The 23,163-nt window shown below is 48.0% G+C and overlaps 1 protein-coding gene across 1 annotated transcript in view; it reads left to right on the top strand.

Annotated features, from left to right (window-relative positions):
* TENM4 (teneurin transmembrane protein 4) overlaps window positions 1-23,163 on the top strand; it is a 220,777-nt gene that overhangs the window by 131,153 nt on the left and 66,461 nt on the right. Inside the window, exons 12-13 of the mRNA XM_040630912.1 lie at window positions 15,417-15,536; window positions 20,442-20,703. Of these exons, the coding sequence (XP_040486846.1) occupies window positions 15,417-15,536; window positions 20,442-20,703 (382 nt within the window). The remainder of the gene's footprint in view (window positions 1-15,416; window positions 15,537-20,441; window positions 20,704-23,163) is intronic.

Here is a 23,163-nt window from a genome sequence, read left to right as displayed (position 1 = left end):
AAGAGAAAAGACTTGAGAGTCAGGGGACTTAGGAAAAGGAGGGGGGACGGGTGACCAGAGCATTTGTCCCAAAGGAGGCAGAGGATCGTGTGCTGTGGGGAGGCTCAGATCCTCTGGGGAGCAGAGACCGGCCAGGCAGACAAGCTCTGTTTGGTACATACTGCTCTGCAAGGCCTGCAAGCAGACATGCATCTGTACCCACTTACCTGAGGGTTCTTCGCGTGCCCCAGGCTTTGATGGTCATTGAACCCCTAGTGCCAAGCAGAGAGGTTGGCACAGACTGAGCCACACAGATGGCAGAATGAATCAGTGAATCACCCAGTCAGCCAGTGCCGAGTGCCTGAAGAGAGGTGGAGACGAAGTGTCCCGAGAGTTCAAGAGCATGGCCGTCACTCCCACTGCACACCTCAGGGGCTGCCTCTGGCACCTCTCTGTGTCTCCAGCACCCAGCACACGCCAGGCGCAGAGGAGCCACCAGTATATGTTTGTTTTTGAAAAGCAATGAGCAAGCCAACAAGGGAACTCGTGAGTGGAGACTTCCTGTGGGGCATGGCCTTCGGCCTGAGACAAAGATTTCAGTGAGGATGGCGGGCCAAGAAAACATTAGTTCTCCCGCTTCTGGGCCCAACAACCCATTAGTGCGTCATGGAATCAAAGTAGCGAGTCGAAACGATTTTTTTTAGAAAGCAGTCAGTTTAAATGGAATGGGGTGCAGTGGAATGGGAAGGTATCAGAGCAGCTGCGTGGAAAGGATATGCACTGCACGAACGTGGTTGGTGGTCTGCGCACCTGCACCCGTGCTACTGAACAAGCTCCATCGCTCAGTGTTGGTTTCAGTAGAACGAGACTTAAAAGTGTCTTCTAGACTGAGGAACTGGCATGACTTTCCGGGACAATCAGAGAATTGAGAGAATTTTAATGTGGCTGGAGCATAATTATGGTGATACTGTTTTCCAAATCAAAAGTCGAGAGCCATGCTCTAACATGTGAAATCAAGATGGTCTCAGGAAGTCTGGGGGACACGATCCTCATGTGCAGAGGGGGCCTGCGGGAGAGGGAAGAACGTAGGGGTAGTTTGGGCAAGAACCGAGAAATATCATCCCTCGCCTGTTCGCTAACCAGAGGCGTTTGTCGTCTCCGTTAGGACTTAAAACTGGCTACAAAGAGAAATGAAGTAACCTTGATGCCGAGACGCAGTGTAAGTCTTGAGAATTTCCTTCAGATCCTTCTATAAAGACACAAAGTTTCCAGGAATTTTGAAAGCAAGGGTTTCCAAGAGGAAAAAGTAACGGAAAGGGGGGAGAAAAGATCACAGATGCGCTGGGATCTTTCATCAGCGCACCGCAGCTATAAAGCCGCGTGCGAGTGTCCGCGGCGGAGCAGTTACAGAGAGACCCTGGCGTGCCACCACACCCGCGTCCCCAGCCCCGGGCCTTTGACAGCCCTCGCAGAGCCCTCGGAGAGGCTGAGCGGCAGAGACCATCTAATGGAGCTTCCTGACAGCTGGCCTCCGAGTGAATTTATTATTGAATTACGTTCCTGCGTTTCAGGACAAGCTGCGCTGACAGGCTACCCCATCAGTGTAAGAAAAGGGGGGCAGGGAGAAAGACAGTGATAAATTACCCTGACGGAAGATGGAAGAAGGTAAAGATCCTGCTTCCTCCAAAATGTCAGCCATTATATATTATTCATGTTGGTTTTTTAAAAAGTCCTCCCCACATTGAAATGAATGTTTATGATGATAAAGCCACTAGGTGAATTGAATTCAGGACGCAGGCGGCAGCTTCTCACATCACCCTGATGAGCAGCTGGCAACCCCTCCTGTGCCACTTGATCATCCCTTTATTGATTTCAAAACCGAATTACGATCTCAGTTTGCTTGGTAGCATGAGCGTGTTCCCAGCTGTCTGTCACGGGAAGCGTTAGCCGGGGACGCTGTGCTGAAGCCGGAACCACTCGGGGCATTCGGGGAGAGGGCCTGCATTCAAGCCGTTGGGCAAATGAGAGCCGATGACCTTGGGGGAGCCAGGCCCCATGTCCTCAAACGTAATGTGGGGCTACCCATTCCCACCCTGCAGGTTGTTTGGAAGAGTAAATGAGATTAAATACCCGAAAGCCTGCTGGCCGGCACGTAGCGCACATTCAGTAAAAACACCTACCATTTACAGAGGATGTTCCATGTGTCAGCATCGTTTGAAATGCTTTGTAGGTTTTCCTAAGTAGTAACACCTTTACATCTCCCCCCAAACCATATGACCTGGGGATTTCATCACCCTTCTTTTACAGATGGGAAACTGAGGCACAGAGAAGTTGAGTAACCTGGTCAAAGACATAGGGCTCATAAGTGGCAGAGCCAGCATTTTTAAAAATATTTTTTAAAGATTTATTTGCTTATTTTAGAGAGCGAGCATGCATGAGCAGGGGAGGGGCGGAGGGAGAGGGAGAGAGAAAGAGAAGCAGACTCCCCGCTGAGCACAGAGCCCCAATGCAGGGCTTGATCCCACCACCCGGAGATCAGGACCTGAGCTGAAATCAAGAGTCGGACTGACAGAACCACGCAGGTGCCCAACAGAGCCAGCATTTGAAGCTGAACCAATTGCCACTAGAGCCCATGTGCCGAGCCTCTGTGCTCCGCTTGGTCCTTTATATTCCCATCCCTGCATCTTCGGTTTGGAAATCTGTACAGCATGATGCTGCTACAGCTCTGCAACCCCAGCTGGTCCTGATGTTCTATCGAATTCTGCCCGACGTGATGTAAAGCTAATGTGCAGTAGGTCTCAGTGCGTCAGAGCCCCAGCCTCAGAGGCAGGTAGCCTGGGCCTGCATCCTCGCCTCACCCTTTGCTCGCTCTTGTGACCTTGGACAAGTCTCACTCTGTGCCTCATTTTTGCCATCTGCCATATGAGGATAATAATCCACGCCTCCTGGGGCTGTCTGAGGATGAAATGAGATGTAAAACACTTGTGCGTCAGGGCAGTATGCATTCAGTAAGTGTCAGCGGCCCTGTCACTAACAGCAAGAGTTAGCGTGAGCATTAGCAAGGACATTAGTGTTTTTATAGGTTTTAGTGTCACTACGAGAACCAGGAGAATCTTAGCCAGAAGCATTAGTGCCGTTAGGGAACTGATGCCGATGCCCCAGCCCCGTGTCAGGTGAATGGACCATGAGATCATCAGCTCTTTGTGGTAGAAGAGGAAACTTTGAGGTCAGAGAAAGCTCTTGGCTCAGCAAAGTAGTAGCAGGACTCTCCCAAGTCCTGGAGAACCTGGGGTCCTGAGTGAGGGCTCTCTCAAGCAGTAATTCCCGTGTTTGTAAGTCAGGGACTTAGCCGACCCTGATAAATTTCAAGCGATGAGAAGTAAAAATACGGGAAAGCCAAGCATCACATTACTACTACTGGCCTCAATGAAGTGCTTCAGGTCAGGACTCAGCAAACAGCTCTGCAGAGAGTCTAACCAGCTCTTCAGTCTGATCCTGGAAGCATCAAGAGTTGGCTCTGAGTGAACCCCACAGTGATGGGCTATGATGTGGACAGATGCTACCTCTGGACGGTGTTCTGACAAAAGAAAGATATGTGCCCGGTGCCTTCCCTGCCTCTGCCTCCTCCTCCCACCCCTATAGGGCCCTGTGGGTCCACTGCAGGCGTCTAGAACCAACCCCAATCTGAAGAGAAGGCTTCGAGCAGTCCCAGCTGCTCAGCCTCAGGTCCTTCAACTGCTCTGCTCAGGACCTGGGCTTTACTACCTGGTAACACATGGGACCTCCACATCCAGGCTGCCCGTGCGAGCCCCCTCATCATGGCTGTGCCCCGTCAGATCCTCCTGCCCTGTCCCTTGTATGAGCTGGACTTTCTGCAGGCCCTTTTTTGCATCTCTGCTCAGCATTGTCCCAAGCTCAGAAAGTGGGTCTAATTGTGGTCCATCCTTGTGTCCCCTTTCTGAGCAAAGCAAGAGAGTCTCCCTTTTCCAGGTAAAAGCGGGGCCTGTCCTGTGCTCTGACAGGAAGACAGGACACACGGTCATGGAATGGACTGTACACTGAGATACTGTACCTGGAGTCACGCTTTAGTAGAGCTGCCTCGAGTTTTTCTAACAGCACAAACCATCTCCTGAGAATTCTTCTCAGAAGCAAGCCTCTGGCTACATAGCACAGAGAACAGCCTATCTGGACATGCCGCACACCTTCCGTGTCCATGTCCCCAGTGTTTCCAAGTCCTAGGCAGGAGCCTTTCTCCTCCAAAACGATCTCTCCTGGCCGACCACTCTCAGTCCTGCTTCTCCTTTGCCACAATCAATGGATTCATTTCTCTGATATATAGTGTTATGAACAGTCAAGGGCTCTGCTCTTGTGTTAACTTTGTTGACCAGGAGAAAGTATTCCAGAGGGTTCCTGTGGGAGATGACTCAGCCCAAAGCAATAGCATTCAGTGGCCAGGTTGCCCACAGGCTTGGGTGATCTGACCTGTGGCCTGGGAGCTCATTCTCCCTGAGTATCTGAAGGACGCAACAGCTACATGAAGCTAGGAGGTCACAGAGTGGTGGCTTCTGAGCTCAGCAGACTCAGCAGATACAGCCTGAGGGCCCAGGAGACACTAGCAGCTGCCAGGCCATCTTGTCATTCGACGCCCCCAGGTGATGTCAGGGTACCATAACAGCCCTGTCAGTGCCCTAGCTTTGATGTATGTTAGAGGGGATCCCCACCCAGCCTCAGAGATCACATACCTCGCCTGTAAACGAGGGGGTTGGATTCAGTCACCCCCAGGACACTTCTAGCTTAAAAATTAAACTTCTCCCATTAATCGGAAGAAGATTGTGGATTTTTCCCTCTATCTTCCCAGACATATACAAGTAGTCTGAGAGGAAAAGCTTTTTCTGAATGATCTGGAGTACTTCCCTGTGATGTTTATTCCACATACCCAGCAAGTAATCTGGAAGCCTCTGGTAGAGTCTAAACAGAACCCAATTCCAGTCGGAAGAACAAAAGTCAGGGTATATGGGCAGAGCCTGGAGCTCAGCTATAAGAGTAGGAAAGTTTGTGTGTCATACTGGAATGACTTGGTGGGCAGCTCCCCTTTTTATCCTGTACTGGTTTTACTTCTAGATACAAGGATTTTTAAAAAGTTAAATTGTATTCATTCCAGAATGTGAGCTACTCAGACCAGGGGGTTGTGTCTGATTTATTGTTATTTAACTGCTCAGAATATAATAGGAAATAAGACAGAAACTACAGGCACTGCCCTCCTGTAGTTTCCATAAGTAAATAAGAAAATGGATGAATAAATATCTTCCCCACTGCCCAGCACTGTGTGTAGTACATAGTAGGTGCTTGATTAAAGTTCCAATAACTGAACCGTATTCTCATTTACCAGGCCTCTGTCTGCATTTCTCTTCCCTTTGGGCTGATTGTAATAACTATATTGATTTTTTTTTTTTTGCTTTCATCATTTTCAGCCACTCGTTTATGTGATATTCATCGATTTCTTTCCTCAACATTTACTGAACGCATCCTATGGACCCAGTCCTGTGCTGAGGACTGGAGTTACAAAGGTGGAAAGAACATGGTTGTTACCCTCAAATAATTCACAATCTAGAAGAGAAGAGGAGATGTTTGAACTAATGAGTACACTTTAGTGGGATAAGTATATTGTGCTGTGTCCACCAACGGAGGGAGTGACTTCTTTGTACCAAGGAGATCAGAAAGCACTTCGCTGAGAGGCAGGCCTTAAAGGAGAGGTTAGTAGGAATGAGAAAGACATTTGAGGTAGGCAAACTAGCAGAGGCAAAGGCAGAGAGGCATGGAAATGCATGCCAAGACAAGGATATGAGAAGTAATTTAATATAGCAGCAACAGAGGGTATGAGAATGGAAAAATGGGATGTAACCTGCAGAGGCCAGCAGGGGCCAGATTCTGAAAGGTCTTATATGCCAAGCAGAAGAGTTTGGACTTTGTCTGGAGACTGTGGGATACTGCAGAACTGACGTATGCAGCACGGAGTCCCTGGTGATATGGTCAAAGAACAGTGATAAAGTTTGGACAGTTGGGGAGCTCTTAGCTTTGCAAGGTGCCTCAAGAGATCTGGTCCAATTGCCTGCCCACCAGTAAGTCAGGAACATTAAAAGTTAAGTGACTAGATCCAATTCTGTTGGTTTGGGCCTAAGGTCATTTGAAAAAAAAACAGGAAGCAGCTTTGGAATGAGTTAAAAACAATGAAGCACAACTAGAAGTTGACTTCTGAATATAATAATATGGAGCATATTCAAGATTCTTTCATAAGAAAAAATCACAAACACACACCATTGTAACTCCAGTGCAGTGCAGTGGTCCCGAGCGGGGTGCTCAGGGCGGTCCATGAGGAACAGGGAGAAAATATTAGAGCATCCACATTTACTTTTGATCTTAAAAAATAAGAAGGACAAATGTTTTACTCATGTGGAACACTAGTTTTTCACTGATTTGCTCCCTTGGTCCCAATGTTAGTTGGTAACAAGATGATCTTAGAGAGACAGTGGACCTTTTGCTGGTTTAATCCTATTGTATTACAATATGACTACTGTGTGTGCATGTGTGTGTGTGTGCGTGTGTGTGAAAAATCTAGTTTAACTAAACTTAGATATAAAATGGCACGGTGCTTGTAAAGTAGCTACAGATCAAACACAACAGTGTGGGTCCAAGCAAATGAGAATGGCAGAGCTGGTACCTCTAGTAGAGTGTTCGTCCACTCCACCATGAAGATAAACCAATAATGATCATTTTCAACCGATCTAACAGAAAAGATAACCAAGATTCAAAATTTTCAAGAATCTAAAAATGTCAATTCGAAGATTCAACATTATCAAGAAGCCTATTTGAAATACAGGCACACCTCAGAGATACTGCTGGTTCAGTTCCAGACCACTGCAAGAGAGTGAATATTACGCTAAAGGAAGTCAAGTGACTTCTTGGGTTTCCCAGTGCATATAAAACTTATGTTTACATTATATTGTAGACTATTAAGTGTGCAATATAATTATGTCTGAAAAACAATGTATATACCTTAATTTAAAAATACTGTATTGCTAAAGAATGCTAACCATCGCTTTTCGTGAATCATAATTTTTTTGCTGGTCAAGGGTCTTAGCTTGGATGTTGATGGCTGCTGACTGATCGGGGTGGTGGTCACTGAATGTTGGGGCAGCTGGGGCAGTTTCTTAAAATAAGACAAGAATGAAGTTTGCTGTATTGATTGACTCTTCCTTTCATGAACAATTTCTCTGTAACATGTGATGCTGTTTGATAAGCATTTTACCCACAGTAGAACTTCTTTCAAAATTGGAGTCAATCCTCTCAAACTTGCCACTGCTTTATTAACTTGGTTTATGTCATATTCTAAATCCTTTGTGTCATTTCAACAATCCTCATAGCATCTTCACCAGGCGTAGATTCCTTCTCAAGAAACCACTTTCATTGCTCATCCATGAGAAGCAACTCCTCACACATTCAAGTTTTAAAAATCATGAGATTGTGGCAATTCAGTCACGTCTTCAGGCTCCACTTGTGATTCTAGTTCTCGTGCTGTTTCCACCACATCTGCAGTTACTGCCTCCACTGAGGTCTTGAACCCCTCACAGTCACCCATGAGGGCTGGAATCCACTTCTTCCACATTCCTGTTCATGTTGATATTTTGACCTCTTCCCATAAATCACGAATATTCTTCATGGCATCTAGAACAATGAATCCTTTCCAGAAGGTTTTCAATTTACTTTGTCCCGACCCGTGAGAGGAATTGCTATCTATGGCAGCTATAGCCTTATGAAACATATTTCTTAAATAATGAGACTTGAAAGTCAGAATGACTCCTCGATCCATGGGCTGCAGGATGGATGTTGTATTAACAGGCATGAAAACAACATTCATCTTGTACATCTCCATGAGAGCTCTCAGGTGACCAGGTGCATTGTCAATGAGCAGTGATATTTTGAAAGGAATCTGTTTTTCTGAGCAGTAGGTCTCAATAGAGGGTTTAAAATATTCAATAAACCATGTTGTAAACAGATGTGCTGTCTTCCAGCCTTTGCTGCTCCATTCATGGAGCACAGGCAGAGTGATTTAGTGTAATTCTTAAGGGCCCTAGGATTCTCAGGGTGGAAATGAGCACTGGCTTCAACATCAAGTCATTAGCTGCATTCGCCCCTAACAAGAGAGTCACCCTGTCCTTTGAAGCTTTGAAGCCTGACAGTGACTTCTCCTCTCAAGCTATGGAAGTCTTAGATGGCATCTTCTTCCAATAGAAGGGTTATTTCATCTACATTGAAAATCTATCATTGAGTGTAGCCACCGTCATGAATTACCTCAGCTGAATCTTCTGGATAATTTGCTGCAGCTTCTCCATCAGCACTTGCTGCTTCATCTTGTACTTTTATGTTATGGAGATGGCTTCTTTCCCTAAATTGCATGAACCGAACTCTGCTAGATTCAGACTTGTCTTCGGCAGCTTCCTTACCTCTCTCAGCCTTCATAGAATTGGAGAGAGTTAGGACCTTGCTCTGGATTAGGCTTTGGCTTGGTTTGTTCTGTTGTCGTAATGTTGTGGCTGGCTTGGTCTTGTATCCAGACCTCTCAGACTTTCTCCATACCAGCAATAAGTCTGCTGTGCTTATCATTCGTGCGTTCACTGGAGTAGCACTTCTAATTTCCTTCAAGAACTTTTCCTTTGCTAACTTGGCTAACTGTTGCAAGGGCCTAGCTTCCAGCCTACCTCAGCCTTCACTACATGCCTTCCTCACTGAGTTTAATCATTTCTAGCTTTTGATTTAAAGTGCTGGAATGCTTAGGAGCCATTGTAGGGTTATTAATGGGCCTAATTTCAATACCATCGTGTCTCAGCAAACAGGGAAGCCTGAGAAGAGAGAAAGAGACAGGGAACAGCTGGTGGAGTGGTCAGAACACATGCATTTACCAATGAAGTTCACCATCTTACGTGGGCATGGTTCATGGCTCCCCAAAATAATGACAGTAGTAACATCGAAGTTCACTGATCACAGATCATCAGAACAAATATAATAATAATGAAAAAGTTTGAAATGTTGCAAGAATTAGCAGAATGTGACACAGAGACATGAAGTAAACAAATGCTATTGGGAAAATGGCGCCAGTAGACCCGCTTGACACCGGGTTGCCACAACCCTTCCATTTGTAAACACACACTGTCTGTGAAGTGCAAGAAAACCGAGTATGCGTGCGTGCATTTTTATCCATTAAACCTTGCACCAAATGCATATGATTCTTTCCAGTGTTAGCTAATGATGGCCGCACAGGTGTATGTTACTACTAAATAAAAGTACATCCAGAGAGCCTGATCAGACATGATGACAGAAAAGGTGTATAATGAAGAAGTTATACGAGCCTGCTCTGGTGATATCAACTCTGATTTTTAAGGCAGCGCAAACAAATTGAGATTCTCCATTGCTTAGGTGTGTATCTGTGCCAAAGGGTAAGTAGTTTGAGAGCTGAAATGACTTTCCCGAGGTCTCGTGGATAATGAGTGGTCCTTAATTGGAATCCTGGCTCTCCAGCAACTTACAAGAATGGGCAAGTCTGTTCCCTGTCGAGACCTTATTTTCTCACCTCCACAATGAGAAGTAGGAAAGTTTAGGAAGGGCTCTTCTAACATGTCATGACCTGGTGGGTTCCCAAGAATACGTGTATGGATGGAAGACATCAGGCTAGAAAAGCTGGTTAAGGAAACTGAGGCAGCTCACTGAGGTGGAGAGCCAGAAAGAGAGGACAGTGGAACAGCTGGTGTGACCAGGCTAGAAGGAAGGTCTTGGAGGCCACAGTGAGGACAGGGTCAGGCTTTGACGGGAACCCCCTTGCTGGGGGTCGTTTGATAGGCCATGGAGAGGGCTTCTCATGTGAGTCCAAGTGAGGTTCTTACAAGACGTTGAGTAAAGTCTAGTAGATGCTGGAAAGATCCCCAGTCAATCAGCATGAGTTAGCAGAAAACAGCTTAAGGATCTGTGTAAGTCAGGCATATAAAATCTATTTAAAGTATGTAATGCAAAGGAGTGATTTGCATAAACAAGGATGGCACAGAGTAACCAATACTTTAAATCAGAGAAAAGCAAAAGTTCCTTTTTGCCACCTAGATCCCAAGTGATGATTCCATTCTCCTGAATACCAGTTTCAGTAGCTATTTTCAGTTAAAATCTAAAAAGTTAAAGCTGCAGCTTTTCCCCCTTCACCTGCCTTTATCTGCTTCTGTAATGTGCACTGAATAACAAATCTAACTTAATTCCTGGCGTTCACTGTTCAAAGTCTTCAAAAAAAGAAGTGCAGACAAGGAGGCTATCAGTTCCAAGTGGTAGGGCTGCAAGCTGAGGTGGGGTGGGTCCCCCAGGGGAAGGAACCGAGGCTTGGGATGCCATGTGGACTGACCAGCTAGAACCGGCCAGCCCCTCCAGCCCTCTGTTCCTTGGCCAAATCCCTAGCAAGGTCATGTGGCTCCGTGTTCTTGGGCATCGCCCCCACCTTCAGCTACAGAAACATCAGTTCTTTATTCATCCAGTAAATAATGTATCAAGAGCTTGCTCTGTGTTCTGCATTCAGATTTCAGAGCAAACACCTATTTTGGTGGAGGCATTCTTCTGCCCGCTTAAAAATGAGCGTCACTCGTGCTCAATGCCAGGAATATAGCAGTGAAGGGGATGTGGCGCCTGTCTTCAAGGAGCTCATGGTCTGTCGGGGAAGAAGATTGTCCCCGTGGCATGACAGCACTGAGGTGTTACAGAGGCAGGCCAGAACGGTGGGGGTGGGGGCTAGCACTTGGTGAATGCTCCACGTGGGTCCTGAGGGTAAGCAGCTGGTTTTCCGGTGAACAGGACAGGTGGAAGTTTCCATAGAGAGGGAACAGCCCAGGGATACATGTAAGTATTGGGTGAGCTCCATGAAGATTCTGAAACAAGGTGGAATAGAGCTACTGAGTTAGGTTGTGTAGCCCTATATTAAAACCATTATACATTCTTAAACACGTATTGGATTTTATTTGACTCCAGGATGGGAAAAATTTCAGCCTGGATAGACAGTTGAATGGCGGTCCAGAGAGGTCAGATGATTCCCCAAAGTCATACCGTTAGTTCCCAGAGTTGGAACTAGGGACTGATTCCCTGCCCAGGGCGCTTCCCATCACACCCCCACCCCACCTCTCCCTGACTGACACTTGAGGGTCATTTCTTATTTGCTTGATTGTGTTTTGAGGTGTTCTTGTCTCCCCAACAGTTTGCTCTCTTGACCCCAAACCTGGCCACTGTCCTTGGGAGGCGTCAGGCAGATCTCCGTCCTCAGTGGCGTCAGTAGGGGCATCTCAGTCAGGCCCTGAGTGTGGGATTGGACTAATGCCAGCATGTGTGATGCGCCCCTCCCCCCTTAGCCTGGCACGAGCGCTCCTCCCTGGCAGAGTTCACTCAACCTAATTGCTTGTTTTATACCCCAGCTGCCTGACATATGCCAAACCCATGTGTTGACTCACTTGTGCCCGAGACAGCCACACTCGAGCATTTCCACTTGGCTCTCGGGAGCTCCAGCAAGCAAGTGGGGACTGTAATTCATGCATTTACAACCCCAGCATCTAGCTTATTAAGTAGGTGCCCCGGTTTTTAATTCAAAAGGGGTTTAGTGACTGCAGGTACACCACATGTGGTGACAGGGAGGACTTCGAAGTAAGAAGTCCTAGCCTGGCGCATCAGTTCAACCAGTTGAGGTCTTTGCTGTGTGACCTTGAGCAAGTCTTTTCTCTCTGCGTTTCAAGCACTTGATCAAGTTTTCACCTAGCAGATACTCAGAGAGCAAGAGCCCATGCTCACCCTAGCCACTGAAGATGTGGTCCCAGCCCTCCTCCGGCTTACACGTACACGCAAATGTGTGAATTCAGCTCTGTAAATGTGAATGATGGAATTCTATGACTGTCACAGCCGTGGAGAGGTACTTGGAAGTATCTAGAGGAGCCTCGAGGAGAGGTGATTAATTGCTCCAGGAAGAGTCAGTAACAGCCTCGCTGAGGTGATGACAGCTTAGATGGGAATCTGAGGACAAGGAGAAAATAATACCCCAAAACTCCATGATACCCAGACAGTGACCAAGGGAAAGCCAAACATGTCAGACATAGGACTGGTCATAAGGGGGCCGTATGAACCAGCTGGGGGCCAAATTTGTGACGATGAGCTGCACCCCATGTTACGGATTTCTCACCAAGATGGTCTTCCACCACAGAATTTCGAAGTCAGAGCAGCAGCTATTTCTTAGCCACAGTGACCCTTTGTGTGGGGTCAGTGTCCCGTGCTGCACAGAAGCTGGCTCGTGCCAGCTCGCAGGAGCCGAGCATAAGACGTTCAGGAATTCTGCAAGCTAGTGTGTGAACACGACTGTTGTTAAAAATTAAATTATAGGAAATTAAAATTAAATAAATTATATTCAAAATAAAGATAATAAATAATTCAAACTTATCACTTCCTAATTATTTTACTGTATTTTACTATTCTCTCTGCTCCTGAGCTTCCTAGGAAGATTGTGTCTCTGTGGTGGAAATACTGTGTAATGGGGTCCTCCCGTGCACCTCTTCCCAGCCCTGGGGTCAGTGGTATCTCATTAAGAGCGTGAAATCAGCCACGGCGGAAGTATTTACACCACAGAAATAGGCAAATGCTGCAAATTCAAGCTTTTTCTCTTTTGAAAGCCGATCATTAAACATTTACCAGTAGGCCACTGTTGCTATCCGTTAGATAAATGGGAAAGCATTTGGAAGCCCGGCACCCACACGTTCTCAAGCCTCCCTGGACAAAAACTCGTGGCAGGAGACACATTTCGGAGGCCACCACAGAGCGGACTTCTCCCATCTCCTTTGTCCCAGAGAAGCCTTTATGTTAAATTGGGTCTTCTCTACAACTGAAAATCATGGTCAAACAGAAGGGGGATGGAAGTGTTTTTCTGCAGGACTTCATTCCTGAGCCAAATGCCTGTTTTGGCAAGAGGCCTCTGCGGTGTACAGGGGTGCAGGGAGTCAACTTAATCTTCTCCAGAACCCAAAGCAATCCACAGGAGCCTGGGCTGAAATTGCATCTGCTCTGGCTTGCCCAAGTGAAGGCTGAGTGATAGCCAAATGGTGCTGATTTAATGCTTCCCAATTATCAGGAAATCCCCAAAGAGAGAGAAATCGGAGGAGGCTGGCCCCCACGTGCCTGAGGTGCAGCAGCCAGGGCAGCCCCCAGAAGGAAAGCCTCCCCCGAGGGCTGGTGATCGTCCAGGCAGAATCTGAAGGCGCATATGTCAGGAGAAGGCTGGATAGGAGCCAGCTCCGGGAGATGAGATCTGTTAGTAATTCTCTGGAAGGACAAAGTTCCAGCAATAAGAAATTCAATTTTCCTCCATTAAAGAAAGCATCTCTCAGTACCAGCTGAATACAATTGATGGAATAAATCTTTCCCATTAGTGGAGGGATAATTTCACATAAATGTATTGGGAGACCTTCAGAGCAGGACTGAGAGTCTTTGCTGAGCCTCACCGCTTAACTTGTTTGTCATGTAATTGCATTTAGACCAAGGGCCTCGGAAGGAAACCACTGACTGAATTAGCATTAACCAGATTGTGTGTAGTGAGGTGAGGTGGGGTGGGGTAGGGTGGGGCAGGGCAGGGTGGGGAGGGGAGCTTGGTGCATTGTGGGTAGTTGTTCTTGCCTTCAGAAAGGACAAGCTGACACTAGCGAGACCAGCTGCTTACAAGCCTGGTGCTAATTGCTTTTCTCATCAAACAGAGAAAAGTTTATCACGCTAGGAATGTAGAAATTAAGTACCTAATAAAGCAGAGGCTGAGTCTGAGATCTTTTTTTCATGAATGCCCACAGGTCTCATCAGTAGCTCTTCCCTAGGCCAGAAAAAAAAGAGCCTTCTGAACCGAGGCAGGTGGAAAAAGTCGTCTGGATACTTGCGCCTGCGTAGTTGCCTCAGATTTGTCTTGTCGGTGAGGGCTAGCTCCCCAGTTGAGCACATTGCTAGTGGTAAACAAGCTGCTCTAGAATTGGACCCAGAGTTGGTAGCCCTGGATTCGAGGCGTGGCTCTGCCACTACCCCTCCGTGTGGCTTGGGAGCAAATAACATAACCTCTGTGGACCCCAGTTTCCTCCTCTTCCACCAACTCAGTGATTTTCCAACTCGTTTTTCTCTGGCTTTTCCCAAGACTAAGACTCCAGAGCTGCCTTCAGAATCACCCCAAACCTCTCTTTCATCTAGAGATATCTTGTTTTTATTTGTTTTCCACTTTGGGTCCTTATAAAATAGCATCTGGTAAAAAGATTCCATTTCTGATATATTTGAAAAACCATCATTCTAGATGATCTCTAATTGTCCCACTTACTTACTCAATCCACCATTTTTTTTGAGACAATGGCCTAGTACTCGTTAGGCATTTCCAGGCATTGCAGAGAGAGGGAAAGAAAGAGCCCTTGACCCTGCCCTCAAGGAGCTCACAATCTAGTGGAGAGGAGAACCGTGTACCGTGTGGTAGGGTAGCAAGGTGTTTGTGTCGGGCTTTGGAAGAAAGAGACTAGTTCTACTTAGGGCCATCAAGACAGGCTTGAGGGAAAAGGTGTCATCTGAAGCTGAATCAGGAAGGATGGGAGTGTTGGGGGAGGGGTGCAGGAGTGGCACCTGCGGCAGAGGGGAGAACACTGCACAGACACAGAGGCCTAGGCAACAAGTGCCCGGCACGTTTGGGGAAAACAGAGGGTGTGTTGTCTGGAATATAGTGGGAAAGCTAGAGTGGGGATATTGGGAGATGCGAAAGGTTCCAGGGGGACGCTAGCATCAGTCCTTCTCCTGTTTCTAAAGCCCGATGAAAGGAATTGCTGTCTACCCTGTTCACTTTCTTGTATGCCCACCTCTGGTGAGGGTATTAGTGACCGTAATAACCACTGCCATTTATGGAGCTCACTCTGGACCAGGATGCAAAAACAGAGGCTCAGAGAACCATCACGTCCTTTCGCAACTGAAAGGACAAACCTTCCACGGTTTTCTTCTGCAAGTGGCAGAGCTGAGAGTTGAACCCACGTCACGTGACTCTGGATTCTCACACATGACTCCACCGTGCAGCCCTCTTGTAACAGTTTGTCTCTTTATGGTATAACATAGTGTCCTTAGAGAATGACCTCTGAGTAAGAAATCTGAAAACATCTCCCAGAAATAAGCCTTTAGAGGACACTTCAATATTTAAAATTGGGACTCTATGAAAAAAAGAGGGTTACTACTCCTCTTGAGTGAAGACGATGGGTCTCTGGGTGCCAGGATATGTCTGAGCAGCCTGTCTTCTGTCGTCTGACCTCCAGGGGTTCCCTGCCAGCCGGGGTTCTGAGCATGAAAAGCAGATCACGTTATTCTCTCTTCTCTACCCACAGGCATGCTTGTGTCATTCGTGGTCAAGTGATGACATCAGATGGGACCCCGCTGGTTGGTGTGAATATCAGTTTCGTCAATAACCCTCTCTTTGGATACACCATCAGCAGGCAAGATGGCAGGTAGGAGACCTTTTGAGGACCAGGGTTAGTGACGGTCCTGCTGATGTGGTCATGCCACACAGCTGCTGCTGGATGACAACATGGAAGGAGGATGGGACCTGCATTCAGAGCCCCAGTTCTATAACTCACTAGCTGTGACAGCTTGTGTCTGACTCTGGCCTAATCTCTTTGGCTAAAAATTAAGCAGTTTCTTCTGCTCTGGTTCTCAGAGTAAGCATAGGGTACCTTCTGTATATTGTCCTGCTCCCTGGCTTATAATATAAGATACGCTCACATAGACCACTTTCTACAGACCGGACAACTCCAGCCATGGTAGTAGCGTTCCTGCTGTGTGGTTTCCATGTGCAGCCACTAGGTTGGCCACAACCACCATGGCGGCCACTGGGAACTCTGCCCTCTGGGTCCCTGTGGGAACCATCAGGAGAGGGAAGTAAAGTTTCTTTAGTGATTCTAGCTCTTCCATTTGCTAGAACAATCGGACACTTCTCCTCACCTCTCAAGGCCTCAACTTCTTCACCTGTGAGTGGTCCTAATACTAGCATCTCACAAACTGGTTGTAAAGATTACGTTCCGTGATGGATGTGGAAGCACCTTGCACACAGTAGGTGTTTAATAAATCTCGCTTTCCCTGCCCCACTCTGCTTCATTGCTTTATTGCCAGGGTCTGGCACAAGGTAAGGACACCATAAATATTAGACGTTTATTAAAATTACCAATTATTAAATGATGAGAAGGTGACGATTACGGTACAAGCCATGGGACTATCTTGAAGAAAAGGGGAAGGGAAGGAGGAAAGTGGAATATTTAGGCTGTCAGCGGTGACGCGTCCTCGATTTTTAATAAAATCAGGTGGCGGCAGTCCATCTGGCTAAGCGTGGGCCCATAAGGTTGATTTTCACTCTGTGTCGGAAATTATGCTCCAGCCTGATTGATTTTAGCACCTCTTTAATCCCATATCAGATGTGAACATGTCCCGGCCGAGGTGATAATGAAGTAGAGGCTCATCTGTTTGTAGACATGTGTGCCTCTTAGACAGCGTGGCAAGCTTGGCATGGGGAGCCCTCTCCCCCCTCCCCACCCTGCGAATGGGAAGGGGCCCAGCTAGAAGGGGCCGGCTGCCGGGCCCCGGAATAATCTGCCCAGGCCAGCCCAGCGCACGACCCCCTGCCCCGCACACATCCCATCCCGGGACGCACGTCAGTACAGACATTCGCTACAGCATGGGGGAGTATCCCTTCTCGTGCTCTGTCTCTACTGCCTTCCAGCTTGGGGCTGCCTGCCGTATGGAAATGGCAGCTGTGAGCACCCCAGGCAACAGGTATTCTGGCTACATCATTACCTGCTGTGAAACAGTCATCAAAAAGGAGCTGTGGGGATTGCTCTTTTTTTGCCATGACACCTGCCCGTCGTTCACAGGAGAGGGCAAACCGCCAGCCCTTCGCCCTGCTGTGCTGGGTCAGGGTGGGTCCGTAAAACACCCCAGAGTCACGTAAGTCTGGTGGCCCTTGGGAAAACCCACTGCACCCCCTCCAGGCTTCGATTCCTCCCACGTGTGCTGCCCTCTGGGATCTCTGTGGCCTCTTGACAGCATGGGAGGGTCTGGGAGGAAGTGTCAGCCACATCTCGTGCATCAGCCTCCTGAATCACATCATAGGAACCAGAGTTGCTGACGCTCAGAGCTTGAGTTTCAAAGCAGGTGTTCCCAGTGCTTGATGGGGCTTGACTTTGCTTCCCAGCGTAGACACTGCATCCCGTATAGCAGAGTCATTCCGTATTCCCCAGGTGCCTGAAGATCCCGGTTTGTGTTGGGTGACTAGGCAGCGCCTCACCCATTTCCGTCCCGCTTCCCCGACTCGTTCGTACCTCTCACACCCCGGGAGAACCCGGAAGGCTAGAGACGTCGTGCACAGGTGACAGGATGTGCGAGTTCGGGGAGCAAGTCTCCCTCAGCTTTGTCTCCCTCACTTTCCAGGCAGGCACCATGCTCCCCTCCCTGGCCCGGCTCCCCCTCACAGCCCCACCATCCCGAAATGCTAGGCATCTAGTCTTAAACAGAGCCACAGAGATCATTAAAAAGATGAAAAATAGAAGTCATCAAGACAAATTTTACAAGAATAGCAGACAAGAGAAGCAGTTCAGGCTCGTTGAATTGAAAAATGGGGTTATACAGAGCATGTTGTCCTGGGAGTGGGGCCCTGGGCTTTTCCCATCCGTGATCGCATCTGTCTAATTAATAACTCTGCCAGTGATCGTCATCAGCAACGTCATCTTACACGAGGACACTGAGGCCCAGACAGGTGATATAACTCACCTATGGAGTTAGCGACAGTGCTTGGACCGGCCGTCAGCTGTCTGCGCTTCCTCGGAGACCCAGGCCTTACCTTTGGCGTTGGATTCACACCCATGTCCACAGCAGGGTTTCCCCTCCAGGCGATCAGGCCTGGATCTTGGCAAGACCCAGTTGCACGCAGCTCTTGGTGACCTCGAGAATCCATTTTCTCATGTTTGTCTTCGCTTCCTCCCCACACTTGTCCTCTCACAAAAGGAGCTCGCAAGTCGGGCCAAAATTCTGTGTGATGGTTAAAAATGCTCTGTCAAAGTACAGATGCTGTTCAGTTCGGTGGCAGGAAAGTTGTTCTCTGGGTATTTCCCCAAAACCATGGATATTCTCCTAGAGAGCCAAAACCTAAACTCTTGATTCAAAATAAACTCCGTCATTGCTTTTTGAAGGATGGTGCTGTCCCGCTTCCTCTACCCGAGTGTGGGCCTAAAAAGGGCTGAGTGGTTTGAAAAGCAGGCAAAGTGGGTGAAAAGCTTCAGCAAAGGACGGAAGAGCCAGGCTCTGGAGGCTAGAAATCCGAATCTGGGGGCGTCGTCTACCAAGAGCAGGGTTTGGCACTAGGTCTGGGCAGTTGTGCAAAATCCCTAGAAGAGGGACGAAGAGCAGGCTGGAGCAGTGAGCGCATCCCCACAAGGTGTACTTATCAGCGACAAAGGTGAGGTGCTGTGTTAGAGTCTCTGAAGCCAAGGGCGTGGGTGAATGTTGGGGTGACTTATAATAACAGCCAGAGTGAGAAGGAACCCAGGGTGTTTAGCAGACAGTCAGTTCAGAAGAAATTGACAGCGGCACTCATGCATTCAGTCAGTAAACTATAATCATCAAGCACAGTGCTAGGTTCTAGAAAGACGGAGGAATCATTGTCTCCAGGCTGGAGCGTTGAACGCATGATTCCTGTGCAGTGTAAGTGGGCCATAAAGAGGAGTGTACATGGTGCCCTGGGAGCCCAAGGGAGGGAGCTGGGATTCCATCTGGCCAAGGAGTTAGCAGGAGCTCTCCAATCAAAGAAGCAAGATGACGACAGGCCTTGAACATGCATCCTGTGGATATTAAGGAAGGCACTTGTTATAGTGAGCGTTGGGTGTTACATGTAAGTGATGAATCCTTAAATTCTACTCCTGAAACCAGTATTACACTATATGTTAACTAACTAGAATTTAAATACAAAATTGGAAGAAAAAAATTATAAAAAAATAAAACAATGAAAAAAAAGGAAAAGAAAATGTATCCTAAAGTAGTAGCTAAAAGAATTTTGTCCAGAGACATCACAGCCAGGAGATGGCAGGTGGATAGGAACACTGTTTCTAAGTCCTGAAGGACTTCTGTCAAAGGCAGAAGGGACACACCAGTTTGAAGTCACCCCAGCAGGTAGAACAAGGTCCCATGGCTAAGTAGCCATACGGAGAGGCACCCAGGCTCCATTCCAAAAAAAATGCCTAACTGTCAGAACTAACCAAAGACGGGACAGTCCTCCGTGGATATGGCAAGTTGCTCATCCCTGGAAGCATGCGGTAGGAGCCTACTGGCCCCTTGTGTAGAAGAAAAGCATCAGGCTGGAAGAGGGCCATGCACAAAGGCTGGGTGGCCGGCTCTCAGGGTCACCACCAGAGATCTCACCTCCGTGGGGAGCTCAGGGCAGTCTTCCTCTTCCCTTTTCCACTCCTCATGGACTGTCATTCTAATCGTGCCATTTTGTAATCCCAAAGGCCTGTATTGACTCATCTATCACAATCAGAGCTAAAATTGCCGTAGGGTCGTAGAATCCTAGTGACTTAAGAATAATCCATTTGAAATTTAAGAAGCAAAACAAATGAACAAACAAAGAGAAAGAAGCAAACAAATTAAAAAAAAAAAAAAAAACCCTGACTCTTAAATTCAGAGAACAAACATGGCTGTCAGAGGGGAGGGTGGAGGGGGGATGGGTAAAATAAAGTGGATCAAAAGTACATTCATCTCAGTGAGCCCAGAGAAACGGATGGAATCGTTGAAGCATTTCATTGTATACCTGAACCTAATGTAACGCTGTATGTGAACTGTACTTGAATAAAACAATCCATTTGAACCTTCCCATTTTAGAGATGAGAAAATTGAGGCTCAGAGAGGCTAAGTGATGTACACAAGATCACACAGGATCTGTGGCAGAGGCAGGGCTGGGCTTAGGGCTCCACACACCAGCGCAGGATTTGCTCCTCCTGGTTCTGATGTTCCCCAGGCCTCAGCTCTAAGAGGCCGTACGTGCCCGAAGCAGCAGAGCGGGGGCGCATCAGCCGGCCTCTGTCCTGGCACATGGCTCTCCGTGGCAGTGCTGATTCGTGTGGGTTAGGGAAAAATCTCTATAGTGAGTCATTTTGATAAAAAACAAACAAAAACAATGGTTTCTGGACTCGCTGTTACTGTTCGTGGCTGTAGTAAAGCCTTTAGGTTTTAGGGTCTCCTGCAAGAGTCCGTAGACCTCTGGTGTAATTTGTTGCTCCTGTCTCTCTTTTGCCCCCTTCTGCTCCTCCTCCCCCTCACCTCCTGTTTCTTACTTTCCCTGCCCCCCCTTTGCATCCCTCCCTCCCCAACAGCTTTGACTTGGTCACAAACGGCGGCATCTCCATCATCCTGCGGTTCGAACGGGCGCCTTTCATCACACAGGAGCACACCCTCTGGCTGCCTTGGGATCGCTTCTTTGTCATGGAAACCATCGTCATGCGACATGAAGAGAATGAGATTCCCAGCTGTGACCTGAGCAACTTCGCCCGCCCCAACCCTGTCGTGTCTCCATCCCCGCTGACGTCCTTCGCCAGCTCCTGTGCAGAGAAAGGCCCCGTCGTTCCAGAAATTCAGGTACCCAGCTGACTTCACTATATTTCTCCATGCTTTCATTTCATTGGTGGAGAGGAGGGTCTCAGAGCCGGGGCAGAAAGAGAGATCCCATCAGCCCACCATGAAGAATGCAGCTGCCAGGCCCCACAGTAGCCGTGGTGTCAGGAGATGATGGTCTCCCCTCTTACACACTTAAAACACGCCGGCACTGGAAGGTGCCTGGCACACTCCAGCGCAGAGTTCCTGCTCCCTTTCCAGTCTGCCATCCAGTTCCCTTCCACTTTCCTCTCATGCCCCCCTCTATCTTATTTCTATAAAAAATATTTTTGATCATAGGGTCTACAAAGAAGTGTAGGACATAAGAGCATCATAAGAAAGACTAAATGAGACTACATATACGAGGTGCTTAACACAATGTGTATCAGCACTTAGTAAGTGCTCAATAAATTTTAGCCAGTGTTATTATCACTGAGATTATTTTACACAGACTGCCTTCATGCCGGTCGAGGACTGCTTTGGCTCAAATCTCTACACACAAGCGCTTTACTTAATTATCATTAAAAGGAAGTAATTTGGAAAAAGATGCATTTTAATCGAATGGAAATCAAGATAGATTCTTTGCCTAACAGAGCTGTGCAGAGCTAAATGTCTTCCGCCATCCCAGCCCAATTTCTAATGGCAGGAGCAAAGGCCAGGGGGAGAGGAGAGACCGCAGGGAGAGGCCCCAGCCTGGCTCGCTTGCCCAATGAGAGCTGTGGCCATGTGCGTGTTAATAGGTTACTGGTGCCTGTGGAGCAGGGAGTGCAGACACTTCGGTGTGTGTATGTTTCGTGCCTGGCCAAGCAGACACATCTGTGTGTGTCCTGTTGAGTGGCTTCAGGCACCAGCCCACAAGGACATACAACCATTTTGAAATTCTCATTGCACCCACAGGTTGAAACCCTCACTCCTTTTCAGAGATGCAGTGCTTGTCTCCTGTCTCGACTCCCAGGCTGACCTTTCTTTTGAAATGGTTGTCAGTGGAGACAGAGCTTGCTGGAGAGAAGTAATTTGTTACTCAACCCTGGTTCAGCTCCAGCTAGACATTTTCCCAGGAGCAGAGACTTTGGAACAAATGAGGTTAAAGGTCCCACCCTCTTCACAGTGCTCCCTGGGCTGCGTGTCTGCGAGCCCAGCCGGGTCACAAACCTTGCTTATTATCAGAGTCATGAAACACATGAAAACAAGCTCCTGGGTTGGTGCAGTCCTATCATTGGCTAGCCTTCACAAGCCCTGTGAGATGTACATTTTAAAAGGTATGTTGAAGATAAATAAATATTTATGAGAGCATCAGGATGGGACTCGAACCCTGCCTGTGGTTCACCGGGGTGTAGAGCCTGCCTTGCCTAGAACTTGCAAGCTGCTTTTTGGAAAGATTGCTTTGCTTTAGGCCCAAGCCCTAAAATTTTGTGTGCTCAGAATGGGGTGGGGAGAGAGTTCACACCCATCTGTGATATGAAATGGATGGAAAGGAAAAGGCTTTCTTTGTGAAGGCCCAGTTTCACCATGAACACAAGGACAGAATGATCATTGTCCTTTTAATGGATACGTTAGCCTCAATTGATTTAACGTCCCCTTCTTGAAACGGAGCCCAGAGCATCAAGCTGATAAAAGTTCTCTGCTCTTCCATGTGCCCGAACATCCTGTCATTGATTTTCAAGTTTCCATCTTGGAACTGAGCCCGTTACACCCAGTAGATCAAGTGCCGCCTTCCCCACCATTCTGTTCATCTAGCACCTAGGAGAACCGGGGCACGAAAACTCCATGTCGCCAATTCGGCCTCTTTCCGTGGAGAGCTGGGGGAGGCATTGCCCACAGGTCCTTGGCAGGCTGTGCTCTCCACCCTGCATAACTGTTTCACCAACCTCTCCCGGTCTCTGTTTACTTTCCTGAAGGGGACAGCCATTGGAGGATCTCACTTCCGGGAAGTTTTGAGGGAGACACTATCCTTCCACATTAGTCTGAGGGAAAGGTCTTTTGTCCTATACCCGCCGGTCCCAGCACCAGCACCAGCACCGTTGTCCCGCTCACTGAGCCCCTGTTATGAGCTGGGCACTTTCTATATGTGACCCAACTCAGTCCTCACACCAATCCTGAGAGGAAACTGAGATTCAGCGGCTCACATGAGTTTCTCGGATGACATCGCCAGTGAACGAGAGGCACCATGATGATAAATATTTTGTGTGTTCCTTCAGTAATGCAACAGCGTGAGCGTCGTCATCCCCACGGAATGGGGGGGACCCTGAGGCTCGCTGAGGCGGGGTGTACCACACAGAGTCGGCCCCAGAAACCAGGCCTTGCACCTCTGGGTTCCTTCCTCCTCCCGCTCCTCTTCACACTCTGCCTCCCCCTCTTCCTTCTTCTCTCTTTTCTAGTCCCTGCCCCTCTGCTCCCCTTGGTCCCCCTGCTCTGCTTCCTCCTCTGCCTCGCGGTCACCCAGAG

The sequence above is a fragment of the Ursus maritimus genome, unplaced genomic scaffold, assembly GCF_017311325.1.
Source record: "Ursus maritimus isolate PB19 unplaced genomic scaffold, ASM1731132v1 scaffold_16, whole genome shotgun sequence".
Lineage (NCBI taxonomy): Eukaryota > Metazoa > Chordata > Mammalia > Carnivora > Ursidae > Ursus > Ursus maritimus.
Note: the sequence above shows the minus strand (reverse complement) of the source record. Positions and strands in the feature narration are given on the sequence as shown.